The 26,542-nt window shown below is 37.1% G+C and overlaps 1 protein-coding gene across 3 annotated transcripts in view; it reads right to left on the reverse strand.

Moving 5' to 3' along the window:
* Nucleotides 1-18,733: 18,733 nt before the first annotated feature.
* ARHGAP5 (Rho GTPase activating protein 5) overlaps nucleotides 18,734-26,542 on the reverse strand; it is an 80,822-nt gene continuing 73,013 nt past the window's right edge. For all 3 annotated transcript variants that reach the window (XM_010846986.1, XM_010846984.1, XM_010846985.1), the window contains exon 7: nucleotides 18,734-22,305. In XM_010846986.1, the coding sequence (XP_010845288.1) occupies nucleotides 21,978-22,305 (328 nt within the window). In that variant the 3' untranslated portion in view covers nucleotides 18,734-21,977. The remainder of the gene's footprint in view (nucleotides 22,306-26,542) is intronic.

The raw sequence follows: 26,542 nt of genomic DNA on the forward strand, positions 1-26,542 counted from the left end.
TTCTCAATGACAATCCAGTAAGGAATTTCCCAATCCCCTTCTCTCTGAGCCCTCAGACATTCCAAAGACTTTTGAGTCAAAATACTGTAAGAATTCTGATCACAAGAATAACAAATTGAAGCAAACAAATGAAAACATTAGCATGAAGGGGAGTTTGTGGTGACCCAGTGATTAGGACTCTGGAGAAGGCAATGGCACCCCACTCCAGTACTCCTGCCTGGAGTACTGCATGGATGGAGGAGCCTGGTAGGCTGCAGTCCATGGGGTCGCTGAGGTCCGACATGACTGAGCGACTTCACTTTCACTTTTCACTTTCATGTATTGGAGAAGGAAATGGCAACCCACTCCAGTGTTCTTACCTGGAGAATCCCAGGGATGGGGGAGCCTGGTGGGCTGCCGTCTATGGGGTCACGCAGAGTCGGACACGACTGAAGTGACTTAGCAACAGCAGCAGCAGCAGCTCTCACTGCAATTCTTGATGGTAGAACTGAAATTGTCCCTTGTAGGATGACATTTTAGGAATCAGTGAACTAAAATGGACTGGAATGGGTGAATTTAACTCAGATGACCATATATCTACTACTGTGGGCAAGAATCCCTTAGAAAAAATGGAGTAGCCCTCATAGTCAACAAAAGAGTCCAAAATGCAGTACTTGGATGCAATCTCAAAAACGACAGAATGATCTCTGTTCGTTTCCAAGGCAAACATTCAATACACGGTAATCCAAGTCTATGCCCTGACCAGTAATGCTGAAGAAGCTGAAGTTCAACTGGTCTATGAGACTTATAAGACCTTCTACAATTAACACCCAAAAAAGATGTCCTTTTCATTATAGGGGACTAGAATGCAAAAGTAGGAAGTCAAGAAACACCTGGAGTAATAGGCAAATTTGGCCTTGCAATACAGAATCAAGCAGGGCAAAGCCTAACAGAGTTTTGCCAAGAAAATGCACTGGTCATAACAAACACCCTCTTCCAACAACACAAGAGAAGACTCTACACATGGACATCACCAGATAGTCAATACTGAAATCAGATTGATTATATTCTTTGCACCCAAAGATGGAGAAGCTCTACACAGTCAGCAAAAACAAGACCAGGAGCTGACTGTGGCTCAGATCATGAACTCCTTATTGCCAAATTCAGACTAATATTGAAGAAAGTAGGGAAAACCACTAGACCATTCAGGTATGACCTAAATCAAATCCCTTACGACTATACAGTGGAAGTGACAAATAGATTCAAGGGATTAGATCTGATAGACAGAGTGCCTGAAGAACTATAGACAGAGATTCATGACATTGTACAGGAGGCAGTGATCAAGACCATCCCCAAGAAAAAGAAATGCAAAATGGCAAAACGGTTGTCTGAGGAGGCCTTACAAACAGCTATGAAAAGTAGAGAAGCAAAAGGCAAAGGAGAAAAGGAAAGATTACCCACTTGAATGCAGAGTTCCAAAAAAGAGCAAGGAGAGATAAGAAAGCCTTCCTTAGTGCACAATACAAAGAAAGAGAAGAAAACAATAGAATGGGAAAGACTAGAGATCTCTTCAAGAAAATCAGAGATACCAAGGGAACATTTCATGCAAAGATAGGCTCAATAAAGGACAGAAATGGTATGGATCCAACAGAAGCAGAAGATAGTAAGAAGAGGTGGCAAGAATATACAGAAGAACTGTAGGAAAAAGATCCTCATGACCCAGATAATCACAATGATGAGATCACTCACACTCTAGAACCAGACATCCTGGAATGCAAAGTCAAGTGGGCCTTAGAAAGCATCACTATGAACAAAGCTTTACAAAGGATTATGTCAAGGCTGTATATTGTCATCCTGCTTATTTAACTTCTGTGTAGAATACATCATGAGAAATCCTGGACTGGATGAAGCACAAGCTGGAATCAAGACTGCTGGGAGAAATATCAATAACCTCAGTTATTGAGATGATACCACCCTTATGGCCGAAAGCAAAGAGGAACTAAAGAGTTTCTTGATGAAAGTGAAAGAGGAGAGTGAGAAAGTTGGCTTAAAACTCAACATTCAGAAAACTAAGATCATGGCATCCAATCCCATCAGTTCAGTTCAGTTCAGTTCAGTCGCTCAGTTGTGTCCAACTCTTCGCGACCCCATGAATCGCAGCACGCCAGGCCTCCCTCTCCATCACCAACTCCCAGAGTTCACTCAGACTTAACGTCCATCGAGTCAGTGATGCCATCCAGCCATCTCATCCTCTGTCGTCCCCTTCTCCTCCTGCCCCCAATCCCTCCCAGCATCAGAGTCTTTTCCAATGAGTCAACTCTTCGCATGAGGTGGCCAAAGTACTGGAGTTTCAGCTTTAGCATCATTCCTTCCAAAGAAATCCCAGGGCTGATCTCCTTCAGAATGGGCTGGTTGGATCTCCTTGCAGTCCAAGGGACTCTCAAGAGTCTTCTCCAACACCACAGTTCAAAAGCATCAATTCTTTGGTGCTCAGCCTTCTTCACAGTCCAACTCTCATATCCATACATGACCACAGGAAAAACCATAGCCTTGACTAGACGGACCTTTGTTGGCAAAGTAATGTCTCTGCTTTTGAATATGCTATCTAGTTTGGTCATAACTTTCCTTCCAAGGAGCAAGCGTCTTTTAATTTCATGGCTGCAGTCACCATCTGCAGTGATTTTGGAGCCCCAAAAAATAAAGTCTGACACTGCTTCCACTGTTTCCCCATCTATTTCCCATGAAGTGATGGGACCGGATGCCATGATCTTCGTTTTCTGAATGTTGAGCTTTAGGCCAACTTTTTCACTCTCCACTTTCACTTTCATCAAGAGGCTTTTTAGTTCCTCTTCACTTTCTGCCATAAGGGTGGTGTCATCTGCATATCTGAGGTTATTGATATTTTTCCTGGCAATCTTGATTCCAGCTTGTGCTTCTTCCAGTCCAGCGTTACTCATGATGTACTCTGCATATAAGTTAAATAAGCAGGGTGACAATATACAGCCTTGACATACTCCTTTTCCTATTTGGAACCAGTCTGTTGTTCCATGTCCAGTTCTAACTGTTGCTTCCTGACTTTATTTTGGGGGGCTCCAAAATCACTGCAGATGGTGATTGCAGCCATAAAATTAAAAGACGCTTGCTCCTTGGAAGAAAAGTTATGACCAACCTAGACAGCTTATTAAAAAGCAGAGACATTACTTTGGCGACAAAGGTCCATCGAGTCAAAGCTATGGTTTTTCCCGTGGTCATGTATGGATGTGACATTTGGACTATAAAGAGAGCTGAGCGCCAAAGAATTGTTGGTTTTGAACTGTGGTGTTGAAGAAGACTGTTGCGAGTCCCTTGGACTGCAAGGAGATCTAACCAGTCCATCCTAAAGGAAATCAGCCCTGAATATTCATTGGAAGGACTGATGCTGAAGCTGAAACTCCAAAGCTTTGGCCACCTGATGTGAAGAACTGACTCATTTGAAAAGACCCTGGGGAAGATGGAAGGAGGGAGGAGAAGGGGATGAGATGATTGGATGGCATCACTGACTCAGTGGACATGAGTTTGGTAGGCTCTGGGATTTGATGATGGACAGGGAGGCATGATGTGCTGCAGTCCATGGGGTCACAAAGAGTCGGACATGACTGAGTGACTGAACTGAACTGAACTTAGGATGCCAAAAAAAAAAAAAAAAAAAGACTAACAACAATTACCTTGAAAAGGAAAACAAGGAAGCAATTATTATAGGTGGGGATGTGTGGAACATTCAAGGGTTTCCTGGGAGCTGGCAGTGTTTTGGATCTCAGTTGTGGCTATATTGTTTGATTTTATGATGACTGAGTTACATATTAGCTATACAGTAGCTTGGAGAAGGCTCCAGTACTCTTGCCTGGAAAATCCCATGACAGAGGAGTCTGGTAGGCTGCAGTCCATGGGGTCGCTAAGAGTCAGATATGACTGAGTGTCTTCACTTTCACTTTTCACTTTCATGCATTGGAGAAGGAAATGGCAACCCACTCCAGTGTTCTTGCCTGGAGAATCCCAGGGACAGGGGAGCCTCATGGGCTGCCGTCTATGAGGTCGCACAGAGTAGGACACAACTGAAGTGACTTAGCAGTAGCAGTAGCAGCAGTATACAGTAGCTAAATTAGTGCCTATGGAAAGAAAACTGATGATGTACTCTCCATAAAATAGATCTCAAGTAATTTCAAAGAAGTATTAGCAGAAAGACTATGATTCCTACAATTCTTCCATGTATGAGTTGCACCAGCTAGAATCCCAATTTTGAGCTTTCCCAGCTAAGGTGCTTTTTATCAATCTTTTCTCTTGGTTGAAAAAAATCACAGGCAATTTGTTGACTTTGATTATGATGAAATAAAATTCATATTTTATAGCAAGATAAGAAAAAAATTTTAAAAAGTCTATGATCTCTAAAAATTCAAATAAATTAGAAACTGTACAAAATAACTACAAACACTCTGTATATAAAATATTAAAAATGCTTCTAACAATACATAAATTAGGAAATATTTCAGAATAAACAATGATAAAAACACATACTGTATCAAAATTTGTAGAATATAGCTTATGTACTATGTATAGGAAAACCTAGAGCTTTAAATGCACATTAAAGGAACGAAAAAAAAAATTAATGATCTAGGCAATCAACCTGAGAAATTATAAAAGTAACTCAATAAACCCAAAGAAAGTAGAAGGAATTGATAAAGATAAAAAGAGGAATTTAATTAAATAAAAACAAAGACCCTATTTTTGAAAGAACCAATAAGTCCAAAAGTTGTTTTTTTGGGGCGGGGGGGATAAAACTAACAAAATTAACAAACTTTGGCAAGACTGAGCAATACAAAAAGAGAAGAGGTATAAAGAAGCATTGTTTAAAATGTAGAGGAAGGGATATTACAGATACCGAGGGAATAAAAAGGTAATAAAGTAAACATAACTTGTGACAATAGATTTGAAAGATTAGATGAATGAGACAATTTCATGCAAAAATACTTCCTTCATATCAGATTGATATGGTTATGGATGGTTTAAATTGCAAATTCACTAAAAAATGTCCAACTCACACCAAAAAGGGGTGATTTTTTAGATGATTGTTTGGATATTTCTTGACCAGAAAAGGAAGGATTATCTGAACTCTCATACCTCATGCTTAACCTCTGATGGTATAATAAAAGACAAATTACACTTGGGGGTGGGGTGGGACAGACCTAAACATCAGTACCCTATCAACAATAGAAGATGATTAGTCAGTCAGTTCAGTAGCTCAGTCATGTACAACTCATTGCGACCCCAAAGACCCCATAGAAGATGATACAAGGTATGAAATTATGTTTTTTTTTATTATAAACCATTGCTAATTTTCTTTACATTCTTTTTTATTTTTTGAAAAATCTTTTCAGAATTCTGACCTCGTTTGTATTTATTTACTTAGTGACGTCCTGTGGCTTGCAGGATCTTAGTTCCCTGACCAGGGATCAAAGTTTCCAGGCCTACAGCAATGAAAGCGAAGAGTCCTAACTGCTGGACCACCAGGGGAAGTCCCTAGTTGTATTTATGTTACCATGTTCAATCTCAGGAATTCAAGTTTCAGGTAACACAGCACTAAGTTTGCAGTTTTTTCCAAGTTGATCAAAACTGCAGCATCCTCAGCTTTGCAGGCTTACTTGCCACTTCCTGGTGCAGTAAGAATTCATTGCACTATGGAATACTTCAAAGGACCATCTGTCAAAGAACAGTCACTTCTTCCCAGTCAACCTATTAAATTAGTAAGAAGCAGATAAGACTGTGCAAGAACATGGGTTTTAGACTTCCCTGGTAGTAGAGTGGATAAGAATCCGTCTGCCAATGCAGGGTACATGGGTTTGATCCCTGGTCTGGGAAAGTTCCACATGCCATGGAGTAACTAAGCCCGTTAGCCACAACTACTGACCTCAAGCTCTAGAGCAGCAACTGCTGAACCCGCATGCTCCAATTACTGAAGCCCACACACATAGAGCCTGTGCTCCACAAGAGAAGCCACCGCAACAGAAGTCTGCACACCTCAACTAGAGAGTAGTCCCACTCTCTGAAACTAGAGAAAGCCCACACACAACAATGAAGACCCAGTGCAACCAAAATATTCATTGTAAAAATTTTCAAATGCCTTTAAAAAAAAAAAATGTACTTTGAAGTCAGAACAATCAAGGTACAAATCCACCATGAAGCTTGTATAATCTTGAAAAAAATACTTTTAAAATATCTACATCTCAGTTTCCTCATCTGCAAAATTAAAATAGTATTGTTCATAGAATTACTAAGCCCAGGACTGAATGTGTTTGAATAGAAAATGTTTATTGTAGAGCCTGTAGATGCTCTATTGTGTAGTTCTTGTCCCTGGTTCCTACTCAGTGTTGGAGAGAACATGTTTTTAAGTGGGTATAACTCATACAAAGTGAAAATTCTTCTCCTAGAATCTTTGGAAGTTATAAACATCATATATTTAATAATCCAATTGTTTGGGCAAAAAAATTCCATTTCAAGAAATTTTGCATTTTTGGTTATCACACTGTTCAAGGTGGCTGGTTAGTTGTTTTTTTTTTTTTTTTGGTCTGTGAGTATTATAAAAGAGAGTGTCCTGTTTTTGAAATGGCTGTAGAAGGCATAAGGGCATCAGTGAAGTGGCTGACTGCCCACCCACCCCAAGATGCTGCCCAGCTGATATCCTACTCCTGTGTATAAGTTTTAGGGAAAGAAATTTTTGTGGACTGACCTGCTTTATACCTTAAGAGATATGTTCTCCCAGTGGGAGATGTATTTCCATCCAAAAAAATGACTTCTAATAAGTAGTTCATATTTGACAAATTAACCTTTGAGTACCTATTCTTATCAAGTTATATTTAAAATCTAGAGTTTCTAGGCCTACAACTCTCAACATTTGTGTGGTTTTTTGCCGCTGTTTTTTTTTTTTTTTTTTTTTTATTTTTAACTTTGGGACCTAACCTATTACTGGGCAGTGAAATCACCTGCAAGGGAGGATTGCAGCTATAATTAATTGGTTATGATCAACACTAAAAAAATACAGAAAATATTTGAAAGCATTAATATATGGTAAGGGCAAGTTCTGTTTGGGAAACTTTCATATCTATGTTCTATGTGTAGGTGTATATGTGTGCACATACACAAATGAATCATCCTGTCAAAATAATTTTTATTCTGGGTTTTGGTCAAAATGAGAATCGAAAGCTGCTGCTCCGTGTAACCTGGGCCAAAGGTTTGTTGTCCACCATATGATAGGGCAAGGGTAGGGGAGAAGATTCCCTCTTGTTGATCTAAAACCCAAGAACCCACACATATCACACACATACCAAGCAGTTCCCAATGTTCAAGTTTGTTTTGTAAGTTTTGGGGGACTCAGAATGCATCCTGTAAGAGAAAGACATCAAAGCAGTCCACTAAATTTTCTTTAATCTACAGCCACAGTATTAAACAACCCAAGAATTGTGGAACAATATTCCACAGGGAAATGCAATCATTTTCAATTTATGAAGTGAGATACTCAGTAACCTGGAGTAGAAGACACCTAGCTTGGTTGCCACTAACCTGTTAATGATTTTAGGCAAAGCAGTCATCTCTCTGAACTCAGCTTCCTCAGGGAAGAAATGTTGAGGTTCTTTAAGGTTTCTTCTTCCTCTGTCATGTGATGATCCAGTATCTCTACTCCCCCACCTTCCTCCCTACAACAGAACATGGGCATTTGGTGTCCACAGTCAAATGTTCCTTTCTCCACCAGAGCCCAGGAATGTGTCAGGAGCTGTGTTTCAAACCATATTCTAGATGGCATGATCTTGTTCCAGAACCCCAAGGGTCTGTCCCTTTAGGATTTTCAACAAACTCTACATTTCCACTATTGACACCTCTAAGACCAGAAGGTCTGCTGGATACTATTGTATACTTGCTTGTACCAAAGCTTTACCTTCTTCTGGACACTCTTCTATTCTGTACCACCTTGAAATCTGGCAGCTTTCCGTGTCACTTGGTTTATGGGGCAGCAGAATTCCTAGGTATATAACAAAGGTTCCAAACCAGGGGTGATTGTGCTCCCCAGGGGACATTTGGCCAAGTTTGGAGCCAGTTTTTCACGACCGGAGTAGGGGTAGTGCTATTCAGATCAACTTGGGTAGAGGCTAGGGATACTGCTAAACACCCCACAAAGAGTTATCTGGTCCACAGTGCCAGTACTGCCAAGGTTGAAAAACTCTGGTGTAGAATGGTTCCATTCAGAACCTGAAGAGGCCTACCAGGTGCTGTCCTTCCTTATTTGTGGTAGGGGATGCAAGATATATAACAGCAAATTTCTCTTACTCTGAGGGGAACCCTAAAAATTCCACTGAAGTGAAAGAGCCCTGATCTTAAAAAGGCTTCTCTCTCTCCTCTGGAGTGCACGGTCTCATCAAGGACTCCTCCTGCATAGTCAGTGTGACATCAATGTAATGGATCATGGGATGCCCAGACACTTTCAGGTCTTCAAAATGTAACAGATGTTAAAAGAATTGACATGGTTTAAGAAGCATCACTATGAACAAAGCTAGTGGAGGTGATGGAATTCCAGTTGAGCTATTTCAAATCCTAAAAGATGATGCTGTGAAAGTGCTGGACTCAATATGCCAGCAAATCTGGAAAACTCAGCAGTGGACACATAACTGGAAAAGGTGTTTTCATTTCAATCCCAAAGAAAGGCAATGCCAAAGAATGCTCAAACTACCTCACAATTGCACTCATTTCACACGCTAGCAAAGTCAATGGAAACAGTTACAGACTTTATTTTGGCGGGCTCCAAAATCACTGCAGATGGTGACTGCAGCCATGAAATTAAAAGATGCTTGCTCCTTGGAAGAAAAGCTATGACCAACCTAGACAGTATATTAAAAATCAGAGACATTACTTTACCAACAAAAGGTCCATCTAGTCAAAGCTATGCTTTTTCCAGTGGTCATGCATTGATGTAAGATTTGGACTGTAAAGAACACTGAGCGCCAAAGAACTGATGCTTTTGAACTGTGGTGTTGGAGAAGACTCTTGACAGTCCCTTGGACTGCAAGGAGATTCAACCAGTCAATCTTAAAGGAAATCAGTCCTGAATATTCATTGGAAGGACTGATGCTGAAGCGGAAACTCCAGTACTTTGGCCACCTGATATGAAGAACCAACTCATTGGAAAAGACCCTGACGCTGGGAAAGATTGAAGGCAGAAAGAGAAGGGGACGACAGAGGATGAGATGGTTGGATGGCATCACCAATGCGATGGACATGAGTTTGAGTAGCTCCTGGAGTTGGTGATGGACAGGGAAGCCTGGTGGGCTGCAGTCCATGGGTCACAAAGAGTCGGACCTGACTGAGTGACTTAACTGATTAGTGATATCAGGCTTCCCTGGTGGCTCAGATAGTAAAGAATCCACCTGCAATGTGGGAGACCTGGGTTTGATTCCTGGGTTGGAAGATCCCCTGGAGAAGGGCATGGCAACCCACTCCAGGACTCTTGCCTGGAGAATCCCCATGGACAGAGAAGCCTGGTGGACTGCAGTCCATGGGGTCACAAAGAGTCGGAAACAACTGAGTAACCAAGCACATCAGTGATATCATGCCTAACACTACCATCTGTTATTAGGACCACTTTTGGTTGAATTTATGACAGCCTTTAGTCATCCTCCAGGATCCATCTGGTTTCTTCAGAGAGCAGACTAGTGAATTTCTAACAAATGGGTGGGGATGATGCTTTCGGTCTCTAGGCATCAAATATCAACTCAGCCTCTGTGTCTAAAATTCTTTGAAATCCAAGGTTCTCCTTTCTCCAGTGTACCATCACCAAGTAATGGCCTCAGTCGTTTTGGGAAAAGACAGAAAATATTATACTTGCTGAGTTGTTGTAGGATTCTTCCCCCAGAAGATCCGTTCACCTTTTTAGTCAGTTGGTTCTGGGTGTGAATACAGGTCAGGGAACCAAGTAAAGGATTTTCACTTTTTTTTTTTTTGGAGTGGCTGCCTTTGGCCTCTTGTTTCTCCATACTTGGTTTAGAAAAATTTTTGTTTTTTGTTCTTAGATGTTAAACAGCATCCTCACTGAATGTCCATCTCTTTTGCCCCTACAGATGACATGTTCTATTAGCCATTTCCACAATTCCCTGGTCACGCCTCTGAGACTACTCCCTCCAACCATTCCTGTTCTATTAATTAGCTCAATTCTGTGACCACTTTCCTACCATCACCCCCAGTCTGCAGATGAGAGGAGCCACCATTACACTCTTTAGTGAAACTGGTGCCCCTCTCAGAAGTCCATTCCTGCTGGTCTTGATGGATGCAGAAATGTCTAGATCCCAGTATCTGTTCAACACCACCCAGTGGTTGGTCATTGGCTATAGGTGCCCATGGATACTACATCTTGAGTTTAAATGCTGCAGTAGATTCTGACAGGGTTGCAGCTGAGAACTGTCAGCTGACTGGAATCCTAGAGGCAAAGATTTGAACAGTGGTGCACTTCCATGGTTACCATATGGACATAGTTTTGAACTGAGAAAGAGGCACTAGGGCAATAGTAGTTGATGAGATGGGAATCAGGATGACTTGCTTATGCAACTTGATTGGGCCCTCCAGCTCTGCGGAGGCCCACTCACAGATGTACCACTTCTATCTTATGAGAGATTGCTGCTGGCTCCATCTGACCTGATGATGCCTTGATAGATTTGACAGAACCTACCTCATCTTAAATAGTTCTGGCACATGGTCATTGATAATCCATGATCATGCTTGCTGTCTTGTCCATGGCCCATAAGCATGCCAGGAACTTTCTGAAAAGTATGTAATTCTTGACTGCAGATGGCATGGATTGCTTCAAAGCCCAAAGAATCTCTGTTGTGATTCTCCTGTTGGGGAAGCCATAAATGTCACATGTTGTCTTCTCCCATCACATACCTAAAAATATATGTAATTCTGCTTGTCTTTTCAAAGATATGAGTTGTGATGAATACATACACACTACTATATATAAAATAGATAACCAACATGGTTGGATCTACTGTATAGCATAGGGAACTATACTCAATATTTAGCAATAACCTGAGAAAATAATCTGAAAAATTATATATATATATATATATATACACACACACACACACACACACACACACATAAAAATAACTGAACCACTTTGCTGTACACCTGAAACACACTGTACATCAACTATACTTTTTTTGGCTGTACTAGGCCCATTGTGGCTCATAGGCTTAGTTGCCCTAAGGCATGTGGGATCTTAATTCCCATACTAGGGATTGAACCCACGTCCCCTGCATTGAAAGGCAGATTCTTAACCACTGGACCACTAGGGAAGTCCCAATTATACTTCATTAAAAAAAAATTTTTAACTACTTCATTTTGGGAAAAGATAGAAAAAAAGATGAGTTGTGACTTTACTCTGTGCATCTATTTTCTACTTCGTTTTTACTTTTTTCCTGCTCATAATCTAGGTTTCCTAATATATGCATCGACAGCTACACATTCAAAGCCATAAATCTCCTAAGCATGGCCCTAGCAACCTCCCACAATTAACATCCCACATGATTTGATGCTATTTTCAGTATCTTTTAGTTAAAATATTTCTATTTTTCACTCATGAACTTTTATGTTTACTATCCAAACATTTCAGGATTTTACCTTGTTAATGATTTTTATCTTAATTCTAATATAACTAGAGAACAAACTGTGACTTAAATCCTTTGAAATGTGAGATTTCCTTTCTGGTTCAGCATATGTTCAATTTTATAAGTTTCATGTAAATACCTAGAGTTATTGGGTACAGTGACTAATATAGGTCCATTATGTCATGTTTGCTTGCCATGTTCAAATTTTTGATACCTTTATGGATATTTGCTTCAGTAATGAAGAGATGCTAATGTACTTGGAATTGTAAACCTTTCTCTTTGTTATTTCTAACTTTTTTGCTTTATTTAATACTATGCTATTAGGTTCCTACAAATTTAGAATTGCTATCTCGAGTAAAGTTTTTATCATTATTAAATATAATCTCTCTAGTAATGTTTTTTGCCTTATACTGCCTGATAACAGTATGACGATACCAGCTATTAGTATTTGCGTATTTTTATAAAATGTTTTTACTTTTTGAGTCATACATATTCCTTATTCCATAAATGCAAATTAGTCAAGATTTTAAAAAGTTGAGCCAACTCTATTTCTTCCTCTTAATATTTGGCTAAATGCTGAAAAGATTTTTTTCATTTATATTCATGAGATTGCCCCATAATTATGTCCTTGTTGAATTTAATTATCAAGGTTCTATTGACCTCATCAAATGTTACTTTTTCAGTTCTGCTAAAGACTTTATGTAAGATTTGTGTTATTTATTTGGTAAACTTAATCAGAAAACCATGTAGGTCTAGGTACACTATGTACTTTTAAGTTACAAATTCATTTTAATAGATATCAGTGGTTTATAATACCAACTTTTTCTTCTTATTTCTGATCCTTAAGACTTTTGGTGGGACCCTTATAAATGTTTATGATTTTGTCATTTTTAAAATCTGGTCTGATTCTCATATATTTAGAACAATTTTTAAAATTCAATGCACTTATTAATATATTGGGGTCTAAGAAGTGATGGAATTCCAGCTGAGCTATTTCAAATCCTAAATGATGCTGCTGTGAAAGTGTTGCACTCAATATGTCAGCAAATTTGGAAAACTCAGCAGTGGCCACAGGACTGGAAAAGGTCAGTTTTCATTCCAATCCCAAAGAAAGGCAATGCCAAAGAATGTTCAAACTAATGCACAACTGCACTCATCTCACGTTAGCAAAGCAATACTCAAAATTCTCCAAGCTAGGTTTCAACAGTACATGAACCAAAACTTCCAGATGTTCAATTTGGGGTTAGAAAAGGCAAAGGAACCAGAGATCAAATTGCCAACATCTGCTGGATCATTGAAAAAGCAAGAGAATTCCAGAAAAACAGCTATGTCTGCTTCATTGACTATGCTAAAGCCTTTGACTGTGTGGATCACAACAAACTGTGGAAAATTCTTTGAGAGATGGGAATACCAGACCATCTGACCTGCCTCCTGAGAAATCTGTATGCAGGTCAAGAAGCAACAGTTACAACTGGACAGGGAACAACAGACTGGTTCCAAATCGGGAAAGGAGTACATCAAGGCTGTATACTGTCATCCTGCTTATTTAACTTCTATGTAGAGTACACAATGCGAAATGCAGTGCTGGAAGAAGCACAAGCTAGAATCAAGATTGCTGGGAGAAATATCAACCACCTCAGATATGCAGATACCACCACCCTATGGCAAAAAGCGAATAACTAGAGAGTCTCTTGATGAAAGTGAAAAAGAGTGAAAAGGCTGGCTTAAAACTCAACATTCAGAAAACTAAGATCATGGCATCTGATTCCATCACTTCATGGCAGATAGATGGGGAAACAATGCAAACAGTGAGACTATTTTGGGGAGCTCCAAAATCACTGCAGATGGTGACTGCAGCCATGAAATTAAATGATGCTTGCTCCTTGGAAGAAAAGCTATGACCAACCTAAATAGTAATGCGATGGACATGAGTTTGAGTAAGATCAGGGAGTTGTTGATGGACAGGGAAGCCTGGTGGGTTGCAGTCCATGGCATAGCAAAGAGTTGGACACGAGTGAGCGAATGAACTGATGTAAATTACTGTCCTTTTCCCCCAAATCCTTGCCCTATTGCCTTTATTATCAGTTTCTCCCTTTCTCTGATCGAACCCTTTATTCACAAAATGGGAGAGAAGGAATTGTAAACACTTTTAATTTTCTAGGAAATAGCATTAACTCTCCTAACATGCCCAGATCTCTATTACAAAGCTTAACTTTGACTAGCTTAATACAATGTATGATTGTAAAACTGCTCAGTTACTATCAAGCTTACATGATATAAAGTTATGAGTTTAAATTTGAATGCCAAGGTTTTTCCTATATAATCAACTCCTACCATATAAAATTTTTCCTTTGGGAACTCCCATTTTGTCCTCACTACATGGAGTATAAAGGCACATGACAGGGAATAAATCTCTTACTCTCGCACCTCAAGACTGTGTAGTTGTATAGCTTTTGGATAGTTTGATTCTTAAAAAGCTCTGATAAAGTGATTTTGATATATGGAAACCACTGCTATAAATAGAAAAATACTCGAAAGCCAGCACATTCTTAAAACTTGAGAAAGGTTAGTTTCACCTGAAGGAACTTGTTTGAATTTAACCAATCTATTAGGATTTGTCATTATAACCCTCACATAGCACTTATATAAAACAACCAAAAAGATTTCAGAAGATCTACAGTTTGAAGAGATCACCCATTAAATGATGGTCACACACTTAATCCATTATGGACATTTTATTTTTGGTTAGCACTTTGAAGATATTAATCACTTCACTAACCTATATGAAAACATATTAAAACACTGTATGGTCATGATTACAGATTAAACTACCCTCAAAAAATACTAAGAACAGAAATAAAGCTGTGAAAGCAATTCACTTGTGCTGTATAAAATTCTATCACCATCCCTAACTTCTAGATGCAATGTTTTATTAATCTACTGTGATCTTTCAAAAAAAACTATTCCACAGAGTTCTCATTTACTTCTTATTTACAACTAAAAAAGAGATTATTCAGTTTTGGGGGAAAAAAGTGGTATGAATTGAAGGCAACTGTCATTATCCTTTGTAAAATTTTACTCTGACCTACATTATTCTGAGTTACTCTATCATACATTATTCCACATGAATAAAACTTGGAAGATTAATTTTACTAACCATCTAAGGCAAGGATCAGTCTAAGCTCTGTCGACCAAATCCAGTCTGCTGTCTCTTTATAAACATAGTTTTATTAGAATGCAGTCACATTCATTTAATTCTGTATTGTTCTGGTTATTTTTGCACCATAGCAGAGTTGAATGGTGCCACAGATTGTACAACTTACAAAGTCTAAAGACATCTGTTGCCTGTCCTTTAACCAAGTTTGCTCACCCTGATCTATACCATAAAGTGGATTAAAAATTTTTTAAATTACTTATTGGCTGTGCTGCGTCTTTGCTGGTGTGTGCAGGTGTTCTCTAGTTGCAGCAAATGGGGGTTACTCCCTAGTTGTGGTGTGGGCTTCTCATTCTGGTGGCTTCTTTTGTTGCAGATCATGGGTATGGGCTCTAGAAGTGTGGGCTCGGTAGTTGCAGTTCCCAGGCTCTAGAGCACAGGTTCAACATAGCCCCTGTGTTGCAGGGGCTCAGCTGCTCCATGGCATGTGGGATCTTCCTGGACCAGGGATTAAACCTGTGTCTCTTGCATTGGCAGGCAGATTCTTTACCACTGAGCTACCCGGGAACCCCTTCAATGGATTTTAATGTAACTTACAACAGTTATTTTGTAAAGAAGAATTGGATGAAACAGTTTGTATTTTTTTAAAAAGTACATTGCTAATAATGGTTTCTCTATATAAACTAAAACTGTACTTTTACGTGCCAACAAAGATGAAGTGTTTGGAAGTAAAATTTCAAGAAATCTCAAGAGTATCCATGTTCTCTCACATAGCTAGTTTTAAAAAACCATTTTCACCTACACATTTGAAATAATTCACTTTATACAAATAATTAACCATAGTAGGGACAGAGAACACTGCTTCTAATTTATTTATCATTTAAGTTATTAAATATAAGCTGGCTTCATTAAACACCTACAAAGATATTTATATGGATAAAATAAAATACCAAGAATCTAGAGATGAGAAATTAAGAGTTTGAAATTTAAAACTGTTAAGATCGTTTAAAAACTGGCTCAGTTCAGTCGCTCAGTCATGTCTGACTCTTTGCAACCCGATGAACTACAGCACACCAGGCATCCCTGTCCATCACCAACTCCCGGAGCCTACCCAAACTCATGTTCATTGAGTCGGTGATGCTATCCAACTATCTCATCCTCTGTCGTCCCCTTCTCCTGCCCTCAAATCTTTCCCAGCATCAGGGTCTTTAAAAATGAGTCAGCTCTTCACATCAGGTGGCCAAAGGATTGGAGTTTCAACTTCAATATCAGTCCTTTCAATGAACACCCAGGACTGTTCTCCCACAGAATGGACGGGTTGGATCTCCTTGCAGTCCAAGGGACTCTCAAGAGTCTTCTCCAACACCACAGTTCAAAAGCATCAATTCCTTGGTGCTCAGCTTTCTTCACAGTCCAACTCTCACATCCATACATGACCACAGGAAAAACCATAGCCTTGACTAGATGGACCTTTGTTGGCAAAGTAATGTCTCTGCTTTTGAATACGCTATCTAGGTTGGTCATAACTTTCCTTCCAAGGAGTAAGCATCTTTTAATTTCATGGCTGCAATCACCATCAGCAGTGACTTTGGAGCTCCACCAGATAAAATCAACCACTGTTTCCCCATCTATTTGCCATGAAGTGATGGGACCGGATGCCATGATCTTAGTGTTTTGAATGTTGAGCTTTAAGCCAACTTTTTCACTCTCCTCTTTCACTTTCAAGAGACTCTTTAGTTCTTCACTATCTGCCATAAGGGTGGTGTCATCTGCATATCTGAGGTTATTGATATTTCTCCTGGCAATCCTGATTCCAGCCTGTGCTTCTTCCAGCCCAGCACTTCTCATGATGTACTCTGCATATAAGTTAAGTAAGCAGGGTGACAATATACAGCCCTGACATACTCCTTTTCTTATTTGGAACCAGTTTGCTGTTCCATGTCCAGTTCTAATGGTTGCTTCCTGACCTGCATACAGGTTTCTCAAGAGGCAGGTCAGGTGGTCTGGTATGCCCATCTCTTTCAGAATTTTCCACAGTGTATTGTGATCCAGAGAGTCAAAGGCTCTGGCAGTCAATAAAGCAGACATAGATGTTTTTCGGGAACTCTCTTGCTTTTTCAATGATCTAGCGGATGTTGGCAATTTGATCTCTGGTTCCTCTGCCTTTTCTAAAACCAGCTTGAACATCTGGAAGTTCACAGTTCACGTATTAAAAACTGGTAGGGACTTAAACATATTAAATAGGACAGACTACTTAGTTCAAGGTCATAAAAAATGATCTGGTGCTCAGTCATGTTCGACTCTTTGCCGACGTCATGGACTGTATAGCCTGCCAGACTCCTCTGTCCGTGAGATTATCCTAGCAAGAATATTGGAGTGGATTACCATTTTCTCCTTCAGGGGATTTTCCCCATCGAGGGATCAAACACATGTCTCCTGGGGCTCTTGCATTGGAAGGTAGATTCTCTACTGCCAAGCCACCTGGGAAGCTCTGGTGAGTACTGATACATAACTAATTTGGATGAATTACTAAGCAATTAGAAAATATGTCAACTCCTAATCCAACATCACATATACTGGGATTAAGATTTAATATAAAATAGAAAGAAATTTGAATAAATACATTTTAATACCACGGGAAAGTATCAGACAAGCTATCAGAACAAGAACCATTATTAAACAGTTCAAAATAAATTTTATAAGGCAAATAAAGCTGAACAGAAAATCTATACTGTGAGAATAAACAAGTATCAGGTTGTTCCTAAACTATAAATTCCCTGGCATCTACTTACAGCAGAAGTCCATTCTACTCAAGGTTTTGGCACTCTTCCAACGATGAGTAAAAGTAACTAAACCAGAACTGCCAACACTGCATTAATTCCAAGATTTAAAATTTAATACATCAAGCTAAGATCCTGAAAGATTTCTATAAAAGATTAATATCGAACACTTTAAGATTTAAACAACATGAGAACTGTGGATCTTTCTCACCCAGCCCTGCACCAGAGATAAAACCTTACCAATTCCTCGATCCCAACAGCACAGAGATCAAACTAACACTATAAGGGGGAAAAAATGGAATCATGCTCATAGGAATGATGATGAGATCAGCTAAGTAGTGAATATCCCCAAAGTTCATTAGTCAGTAGACTTTAACTACCTTAAGAGATCATGGTACTTGGATCACTTCTAATGACTGGACATTGGACATCAGACATTATTAATGCTTGAAGAGTCTTCTCAACTACACGCAGACCCTACCATAAGAAGTCAATGTTGAAGAGTAGTTCCTTCCCTTATTCAATCTTAGAAAACTTTATTTTCAGACATTTGATAAACTGAAAAGGCTTCTGAGAACTTACAGAGTTCAGACACAATAAAAGACTTAAAATGTGATATAAAGTTTTGAAGTAAATCAGAAATTGTTCAGCCTAAGAATTAAGGTAGTTAAAAGGATTAAACTTAAGATAAAACATATACAGTCATCATTCAGGTCACTGACCTCACCAGATCCATAGAATCTGGTAATATAGTCCCATAAACTTTGACTGTAATATTCATGAACCATGAAGAAAACAAAAATATTATATTCTTCAGTGTCAGCACCTCTGTTATAAACTAGAATAGGCTTCCAATATTTCCAGTACCTCAAAATAATGTCTAGCCACAGCTAAGAAACCTGTGCAACCTTGTTTTTCCAAACATTTTAAAATTATCATGTGTAGGTATACATACAGAACAGATTTTGGATCTCCTCTCATGGTACAGTAGAAGCTCAATAACACACTTCTCAAAATAAATTATGTCACCATACTGACATAATTTAAAAAATATTTTCCTATTTTATGAAAAAAAAAAAAAAAGTTGATTTTTACCAATGAAATGGTAAAATTAGAGGCAACTATAACTTAAAATCACATAGCTTCTTAATGTTTTATTCATAGCATTCTTTACACAGAAGCTTCACTGATATTAAATTTACTGCAGCATCCTGTTGGTGAAGCACAAAAAATTACATTATAAACAAAGAAACAAAGCACTTTGACTTTTTAAAATTATATATATATTTATATCCAATTGACAAATAGCATCACAATTATTACCGTATAAAAAACTAAAAATCACCATGTAAGCTAAGGCCTAAGTTCTTAATCCAACTGTTCCCTTCTGTTACTATCTAAGAGATATAAGAAATTAAATTCCAGTACCTCAAAAAAAAAAAAAAAGGGTCTATATTATTTACTTACAGTATGGAAAATAAAAGCTGCTTTTTGGCTAAGTTAGATTGCTGGTACCTACATTATTTACATTGTAAATATTAGAGGGAGAAAGCACTACTAACAAATACCATTTCAAATGAAAATATATTTTGCCTGGAATTTTGTTCTAAAATTAACTGTATATCCTAAATAAGTGTCTGTTGAAGACAATTTGATTTCCCATAAATCTACTGAAAATTTAGACAGTTCCACTATGCTTCTTTATATTGCTAATCTAGATAGTGTTAAGTACAATATTGAAATAAGCACTGAAGCTTAAATGAAACGATGGCAACATGTGTGTAGATGGAATTTTATTTAAAACTGTAAAATATAATGCCTTAATATTTACCCATAATTATGAGACTATCTAATATTCTTTTCATCCTTTAAGAAGTTTCATATATGACAGGTCCCTAAAACAGTGAAACCTTCCAGTAACTTACCAGAAAAAAGTTTCATTATATTATTTTGCTTGTAGAATTACTTATCTAACATTAAAAAACATATCTAAACCCTTGGCAAAAACAAACGCAATCAATTCAGTGTAACAGACTGAGCTTTAAACTGTATTTTAATTATCAATTAACTGTAACCTATTGGTTAACTGAACCAAAAGCAGAATTTTAAATGATCCGCTATGAAACTTTTCAAATCAATTATAGAATGCATAGAAAAGTGGAGATAAATTTTGGGGAAGGTGTAAGGTAGTAAATGTGGAAAATGGTAAATGCTAGTTTTAATAACAAAAGTTGCACTAAATGTACATGAAAGTTAAATTAACACAGTATAAAAGAGAATAGCTTAAATAAACTGGGATTCACATATTACAATAGCAAAGTTATGACCGAATGAACTGAAGACATGAACAGTTCTGAAAATTCTCTTTTCAGCCTACTTCCAAAAGAAATAGTCAGGCTTTTTTCCTGTACATAGTTTTGAGCTTTGTCTATACCATATATAGTAGAAAAATAAATTCTTTAGCAACCTAGAAACAGTTTATAAAACTCTTACAGTTTAATTTTCTTTGCCAGACATGCTGATGTTAAACTGACAGCTATAAATTAAAGCTATATAGACAATAGGTATAAGTAATATAGAACAAGAATACTACATTTACCAGATTTTTCTTTTTAAAAATTACTGTACTTTCTTAATTCCTGTGTGCTTTGCAATAGGAATAATAGGGACTTTGTTTTCTTAGAAAAGATAATAACATGTAAGAGTATAACACAAATAAGATAATTTATAATATACATGTACTTCCACAGCAGCCTGGTTCATGTCAACATCTTGATTCTGAAGTCAAAATTAGAAGTACAATACCTAGGACATAACAGTTGGGAAAGACAGTATTTATTTTAGGAAAAAATGGAGCAAATCAAACTCTTAGGAGCCTCAAATCTCAAAACCATCTATTTACTATAGTATACATTAGACAACCTTAAAATTGCAGTATGAAGATTACAACATGGACTGAAGAAATTTTTCTTTACTACACAAAATATAACCTAGCAACAAAAACCCACATTTTTTTTTTCCTTTCTGGGGAAAAAAAAGGGGCATGGTTTGATAATGAACAAATTTTGAATAAATCCTATCAAAATTTACCTATGCCATTTAATTCTGAAAATTTTATCCGTAATTTAGTGTTCTGGTTGTAACTTTGCTAACAAAATGTTTAACCTCCAAAGCAGCAGTCATTTACAGCAAATCTGGTACCAACATCAAAGGAAAATAATTGTTTTACAAAACGGTGCAAAAGCCACTTTGGATTTTAGTACAACATATCACAGAAAGAATATGAATACAAGTTTGCAACTTTATATATACATACTCCAAAGAGGCTGTCAGTACCCAAAGTATTTTTATTGCTATATTAGCAATGGATTTTTGGATATGTTTTTTTAAGGGCCACATAAAAATAGATTCAAGGGACAGATAATTGAAGTCCTAGATTAAAACGTTTGGTTTAAAGAATTTTCTACAACAAATTTCATGTTTATGTATGAAAAGTTATATAACCTTATATGAAAATGTCATGAAGTATTTTCTACACTATACTAAATGTATTTCCCAAGAGGGAAAAAATTAAAATATCTAAAATATATTAGATTAAGATTACAAGACCATAATAGATCTTTTGAACATGCATCTGTTTACAGAATTAACAGTATACAAGATGTTGGTTTCATTATGGACTATAAAGAAATGAGTTGGTGACAACTATCCTTTGCACAACATTATCAACTCACTTTAGCCACAAGCATGTCCTTGGTATGTGTGTACAAGAAATATTTTCATTTACCCCCATCAAATCATCCACAGGTTTACTTAGAAGATGAAGGTGCAGAAATATGTTAAAATGTATTTTTCTTTCCTTCAAACAACATCCCAAGCATGGCATAAGTAGCCTGAAATAATAAAATACTTAACTGGGCTTTTTAGTTATCTACACAACCTACTAAAAGTAAATTAAGTTGCTCAAATTAACACATCAAATAACAAAACCAGCCATAAAGCAGGCTGGAAAGCATTAAATGTTTCATATACGTGAGTTTTTAAATCATTTAATTTCTATAGAAAAATTTTATTCACAATATAATGTGACAGAAAATGCCACAGGAATGATATACTGATTGCAATAAGGTTGCATGCAACAGCAGCTTTGTATTTTATAGCTATTTTTGTTTATAAAAATTAAACCTCTCAGTCATGCTTATCACATGGTCTTAGTTTTGTAATGTAAATGAGTAAGGAATACCATACAGTTCAAAGAGGAAATGTCTCATCATTTTGAATGTGAATTATCTGTAAGAAACATGAAGTATACTACTGAACCCTGAAACATGCATGTCTAGATTTTCTTTTGTCCAATTTCAGGCTGTCTGCAATCCTTCTTACTTATATAATACCAAGAGGATCTGTCTGTAACTGTGGTTGGATCAGCTGAGGTTGCAATGGTGGTGGTAACTGAAGTGGTACCATTGGTTCTACCAACTGTCCTGGGTTTGAAGGTGGCGCTGGAGCCACAGTGTTTGCAGTTTCCACAATTTCTCCATTGTAAAAGAAAAACTGACACTGTTGAATGAATGTTTCAACAACGGATTGATGGATCTTGGTGGTAGACAGAAATTCTCGATTTTCAAAATCAGGTCTCATCAAAGTTGGCCAAAAACAGATGGATAAGTTGTCTGCTGTCATTAAGTTGACTTTATTATGTTGACTGACCCTGAAATTATGATATAAAAGAACAATTAGAAACCAGTCAAAACTCATTACAATTAAAGAATTCATGAGTTGGAAATTGTTTCAGATGATTTGGCTTTACTTTTTCTTTTTTTAAATCTTAACTTCAAATTTGAAACATTTTCTTCTTGCGCATTCCATGTTCAACTACATTCTAATAACAGAAGACAGCAGTAAAATCCATTCCTTATGAGAATCAAAGATGGTTTTTACTTCCAGAAAAATTATTCTACTTCCAACCAGGAGACTTTTTAACTTTCAAAAAAAATTAAGTTTCTAGTATTCTAAAAAAAACAATCTTTTTAATCACCAACTACCTTGCACATCATCACAAATTTCAATGACAACAGTTCACAGAAGCACATTCTACCTTAAAACTCTTATGATTTAACAATAAATAATTTACAAATGACCATATATTACTAATTTGCACTTACAGTCTTTTAAATGTGTGAGCAAGCATTACTACCACCGTACATAAAAATCAAGAAGAATCAAATCTTGAATTTTAACTCAAAATTATTAAATGGGGAGGAAGTTTCAGATATTTTATCCAACCCTCTCATTTCACACATAAAGAAATAGCTCAATGCGCAAAGTAGCAGGAAAATTTTATACTTAACTGTGCATATCAAAAAGTTTAGAACTTAAACCAAAGGACCCACATCCCCGAACATAGGAATTGTTCATCCGAGGTAAAATAAATGCCCTAAAAACATGTGTTCTGTGGTAAAAAAAAAAAAAGGCATTATCTTTTGTTAAGAGACTAAATTAGAATAATCAGAATAAAATCAACCTTCTCTTAAAATACAGTGTATAGTGGGGCCCAGTCAGGTATGTCTATGTGGTAGTCAAATAAAAATTCTGAAAATGCCTATAAATCTGAAAGACATGAACCTGGGCAAGTCTAGTTGTTGAGTCAAAACAAACAAAAGGGAGGTAATGTTTGAGTTGAGTAAAGGGTAATGCGTGTTAGTAAAATACTAGGAAGAGTAGTTCAGTCACAACAGTGGTTCTCAAATACTAGAAAGCAAAAGTAATAAAACAGCATGGTATTGGCATAAGAACAGACACATGGATCAATGCAACAGAATAGAGGGCCCAAAAATGAACCCACACATTTATGGACAATTAATTTTCAACAAAGGAGAACACATAATGGAGAAAAGACAGTGTCTTCAGCAAGTAGGAGAGCTGGACGGCCACATGTAAATCAGTGAGGTTAGAACACTTTCTCACATTGATATACAAAAAAAAAAAAAAAGAAGTCAAAACGGCATTGGACTTAAATGTAAGACATGACACCATAAAACTCCTAGACGAGAACATTCGCAAAACACTCTCTGACATTGTTGTTTAGTCGCTAAGTTCTATCTGACTTCTTTGTGACCCCATGGACTGTAGCCCACCAGGCCCCTCTGCCCATGAGATTTCCCAGGCAAGAATACTGGTGTGGGTTGCCATTTCCTTTTCCAGGGGATCTTCCTGACCCAGGGTTCAAACCTGTGTCTTTTGCATTGGCAGGCAGATTCTTTACCACTGAGCCACCTGGGAAGCCATATTCTCTGACATAAATCACAGCAATACTTTCTCAGGTCAGCTGCCCAAAGTAATAAAAATGAAAGCAAAAATAAATGGGATCTAATGAAGCTTACAAGCTTTTGCATAGCAAAGGAAACTATAAACAAAATGAAAAGACAACCTATGGAATGGGAGAAAATATTTGCAAACAGTGTGATCGACAAGGAGTTAATTTCAAATACACAAATAGTTCATACAACTCAGTAGCAAAAAAAAAACACAAACCCAATCAAAAATGAGCAGAAAACCTAAATAGACATTTCTCCAATGACATACAGATGACCAACAGGCACATGAAAACATACTCTACATTACTAATTATTAGAGAAATGCAAATTAAAACTATACTGAGATACCATCACACACTACTCAGAATGGCCATCATCAAAAAGTCTACAAATAATAAATGACGAACAGGGTGTGGCAGAAAGTGAACCCTCCTAAACTGTTGCTGGTGCGAATGTAAATTGGTGTAGCTACCATGGAGAACAGTATGGAGGTTTTTTAAAATATTAGAGTTGCCATATGATCCAGCAATCCCACTCCTGGGCATACATCCAGAAAAGATGAAAACTCTAAACTGAAATGATATATCCACCCCAGTGTTCACAGCAGCATTATTTACAAAAGCTAAGGCATGGAAGCAACTTAAGTGTCTATCAAAAGATGAAAGGATAAAAATATGGTAAATATATATACACAATGGAATAAAAAAGAATGAAATGATGCTATCTGTAGTTAATGAATGGACCTAGAGACATACTAAGCAAAGTTAAGTCAGAAAGAGAAAAATACCATACAGTATCACTTACATGTAGGATCTAAAAAATAAAATGATACAAATGAACTTATTTGTTCAAAACAGAAACAAGATTCACAGACATAGAAAACCTATGGTTACCAAAAGGGAAAGGGCAGAAGAGGAATAAATGAAGACTTTGGAATTAAAAGATACACATTACTACATATAAAATACAAAAAATGATAGGGCCCTACTGTATAGTACAGGAACTATGTTTGATATTCCATAATAACATATAATGGAAAAGAATCTGAGAAAGTATGTAATTGAATCACTTTGCTGAACATCTGAAACCAACATAACATTGTAAATCAACATTAAAAAAAAAAACCCACCACCTCCCAGTGGTTCTCAGTGTCTATCAGAATCTTCTGGAGGGCCTGTTAAAACACAAGTTTGATAATTATGTCTTGAGTTGGGTCTGTTAATTTGCATTCCTAACAAGCGCCCAGGTTGTGCTGATGCTGCTGATTTGAGGACTGAATTTTGAGAAAGACTAAGGCAGTCATGTTAAGATGTGATAAGGAGCCAGGCACAAATTGATACTTTTTGTTAAATGCTATCAGTTTAATACAGTGGCACTGTAATAATAACGTGGTGGAAACGGAAAGGAAATTTAACAGAATAAGTTAGAACTAGGCCACTTAATGTTAATGTTTGGATTTTTTTCTTCAGGATATAAGTGATCTTTACAGAAAGAGTTTTCAAAACGATCACTCTGGCATTGTGATCAAAGGAGAAAGAAAAACTGGCAGAGAGAGCTCAATGAAAAATTAGAGTTCCCTAAATGAGAAATGATGAAATTAGAACTAAAGCAGTGGCAGAGGAATGAAAAGGAAAAATAATTAGGAGAAAAAACTAATATGACACAGTAACTCACTGAATATGAAAGGTGAAAGAGAATATATTTAAAGAACAACTCTATGGATTAATTTTTGCAATCTGTCAATCACCTATTATATATCTATCATTTATTTCCTATACTAGAATGTAAGTTCCATGAAACGTGTGATTATTTTATTTACTGATATCTGTATAGCACTTATAAGAGTACATGGCACAAAGAGTAAACCCATTATCGTCAATAATTGAGTATTTCTTTTAAAATTTAAGTCTGGTGATACAATTTCTCTATTCTACTTTCTAGTGGCTCCCCACACCATTCAGAGAAACAATCATGCGAAGTTTTTTTTCACTGACACTTACTCCCTACCCCAACCCCTTAAATGTCAGTTGAACTCAACAGTGAAATTAGTGATATACATGAAAGCAACCTCCTTGTGAAAATATTTTGAGGACTAAAGCTAGTCCGTAGGTTACACTCTGAGTAGTACTGTCCTATCCTTCACTCTGCTCAAGCAACATATGCTTCTTTGCTATTCCTCAATGTATCAAATGTGCCTGTTGTCACTAACTGTTGTATCACTGGAGTCAAACACACTAAGTGTCTAACATAACACTGATGGTGGACCAGCACATGATTCTTTGAACATGCTCTTTCCTTTGTCCCTTTTCCATATTATTTTTTAATGAAGTTTAATTATTTCAGCACTTCAATCAAACTATAAAATAATATGTTCATATACCATCCCAACATTCCATACGAGATAACCTCTCTTCTAGTACCCTGTACACATCTGTTAAAGCATGAACCACCTGTATGGTAATTTTCAAAAGAGGAAATTCCACTACCTATACTGCAATGTTATATATGCTGGTATTTTCTCAGAGAGGGAGACTTCAGAGAAGTTACTAGAAATGTTTATAATTTTATGCTACACTGAAAACAACAAAACTTTAATATTCTCTTTTAAGAGCTACAGACTGAAATGTACTT

The sequence above is a fragment of the Bison bison genome, unplaced genomic scaffold (genome assembly GCF_000754665.1).
Source record: "Bison bison bison isolate TAMUID 2011002044 unplaced genomic scaffold, Bison_UMD1.0 scf7180017864242, whole genome shotgun sequence".
NCBI classification, from domain to species: domain Eukaryota; kingdom Metazoa; phylum Chordata; class Mammalia; order Artiodactyla; family Bovidae; genus Bison; species Bison bison.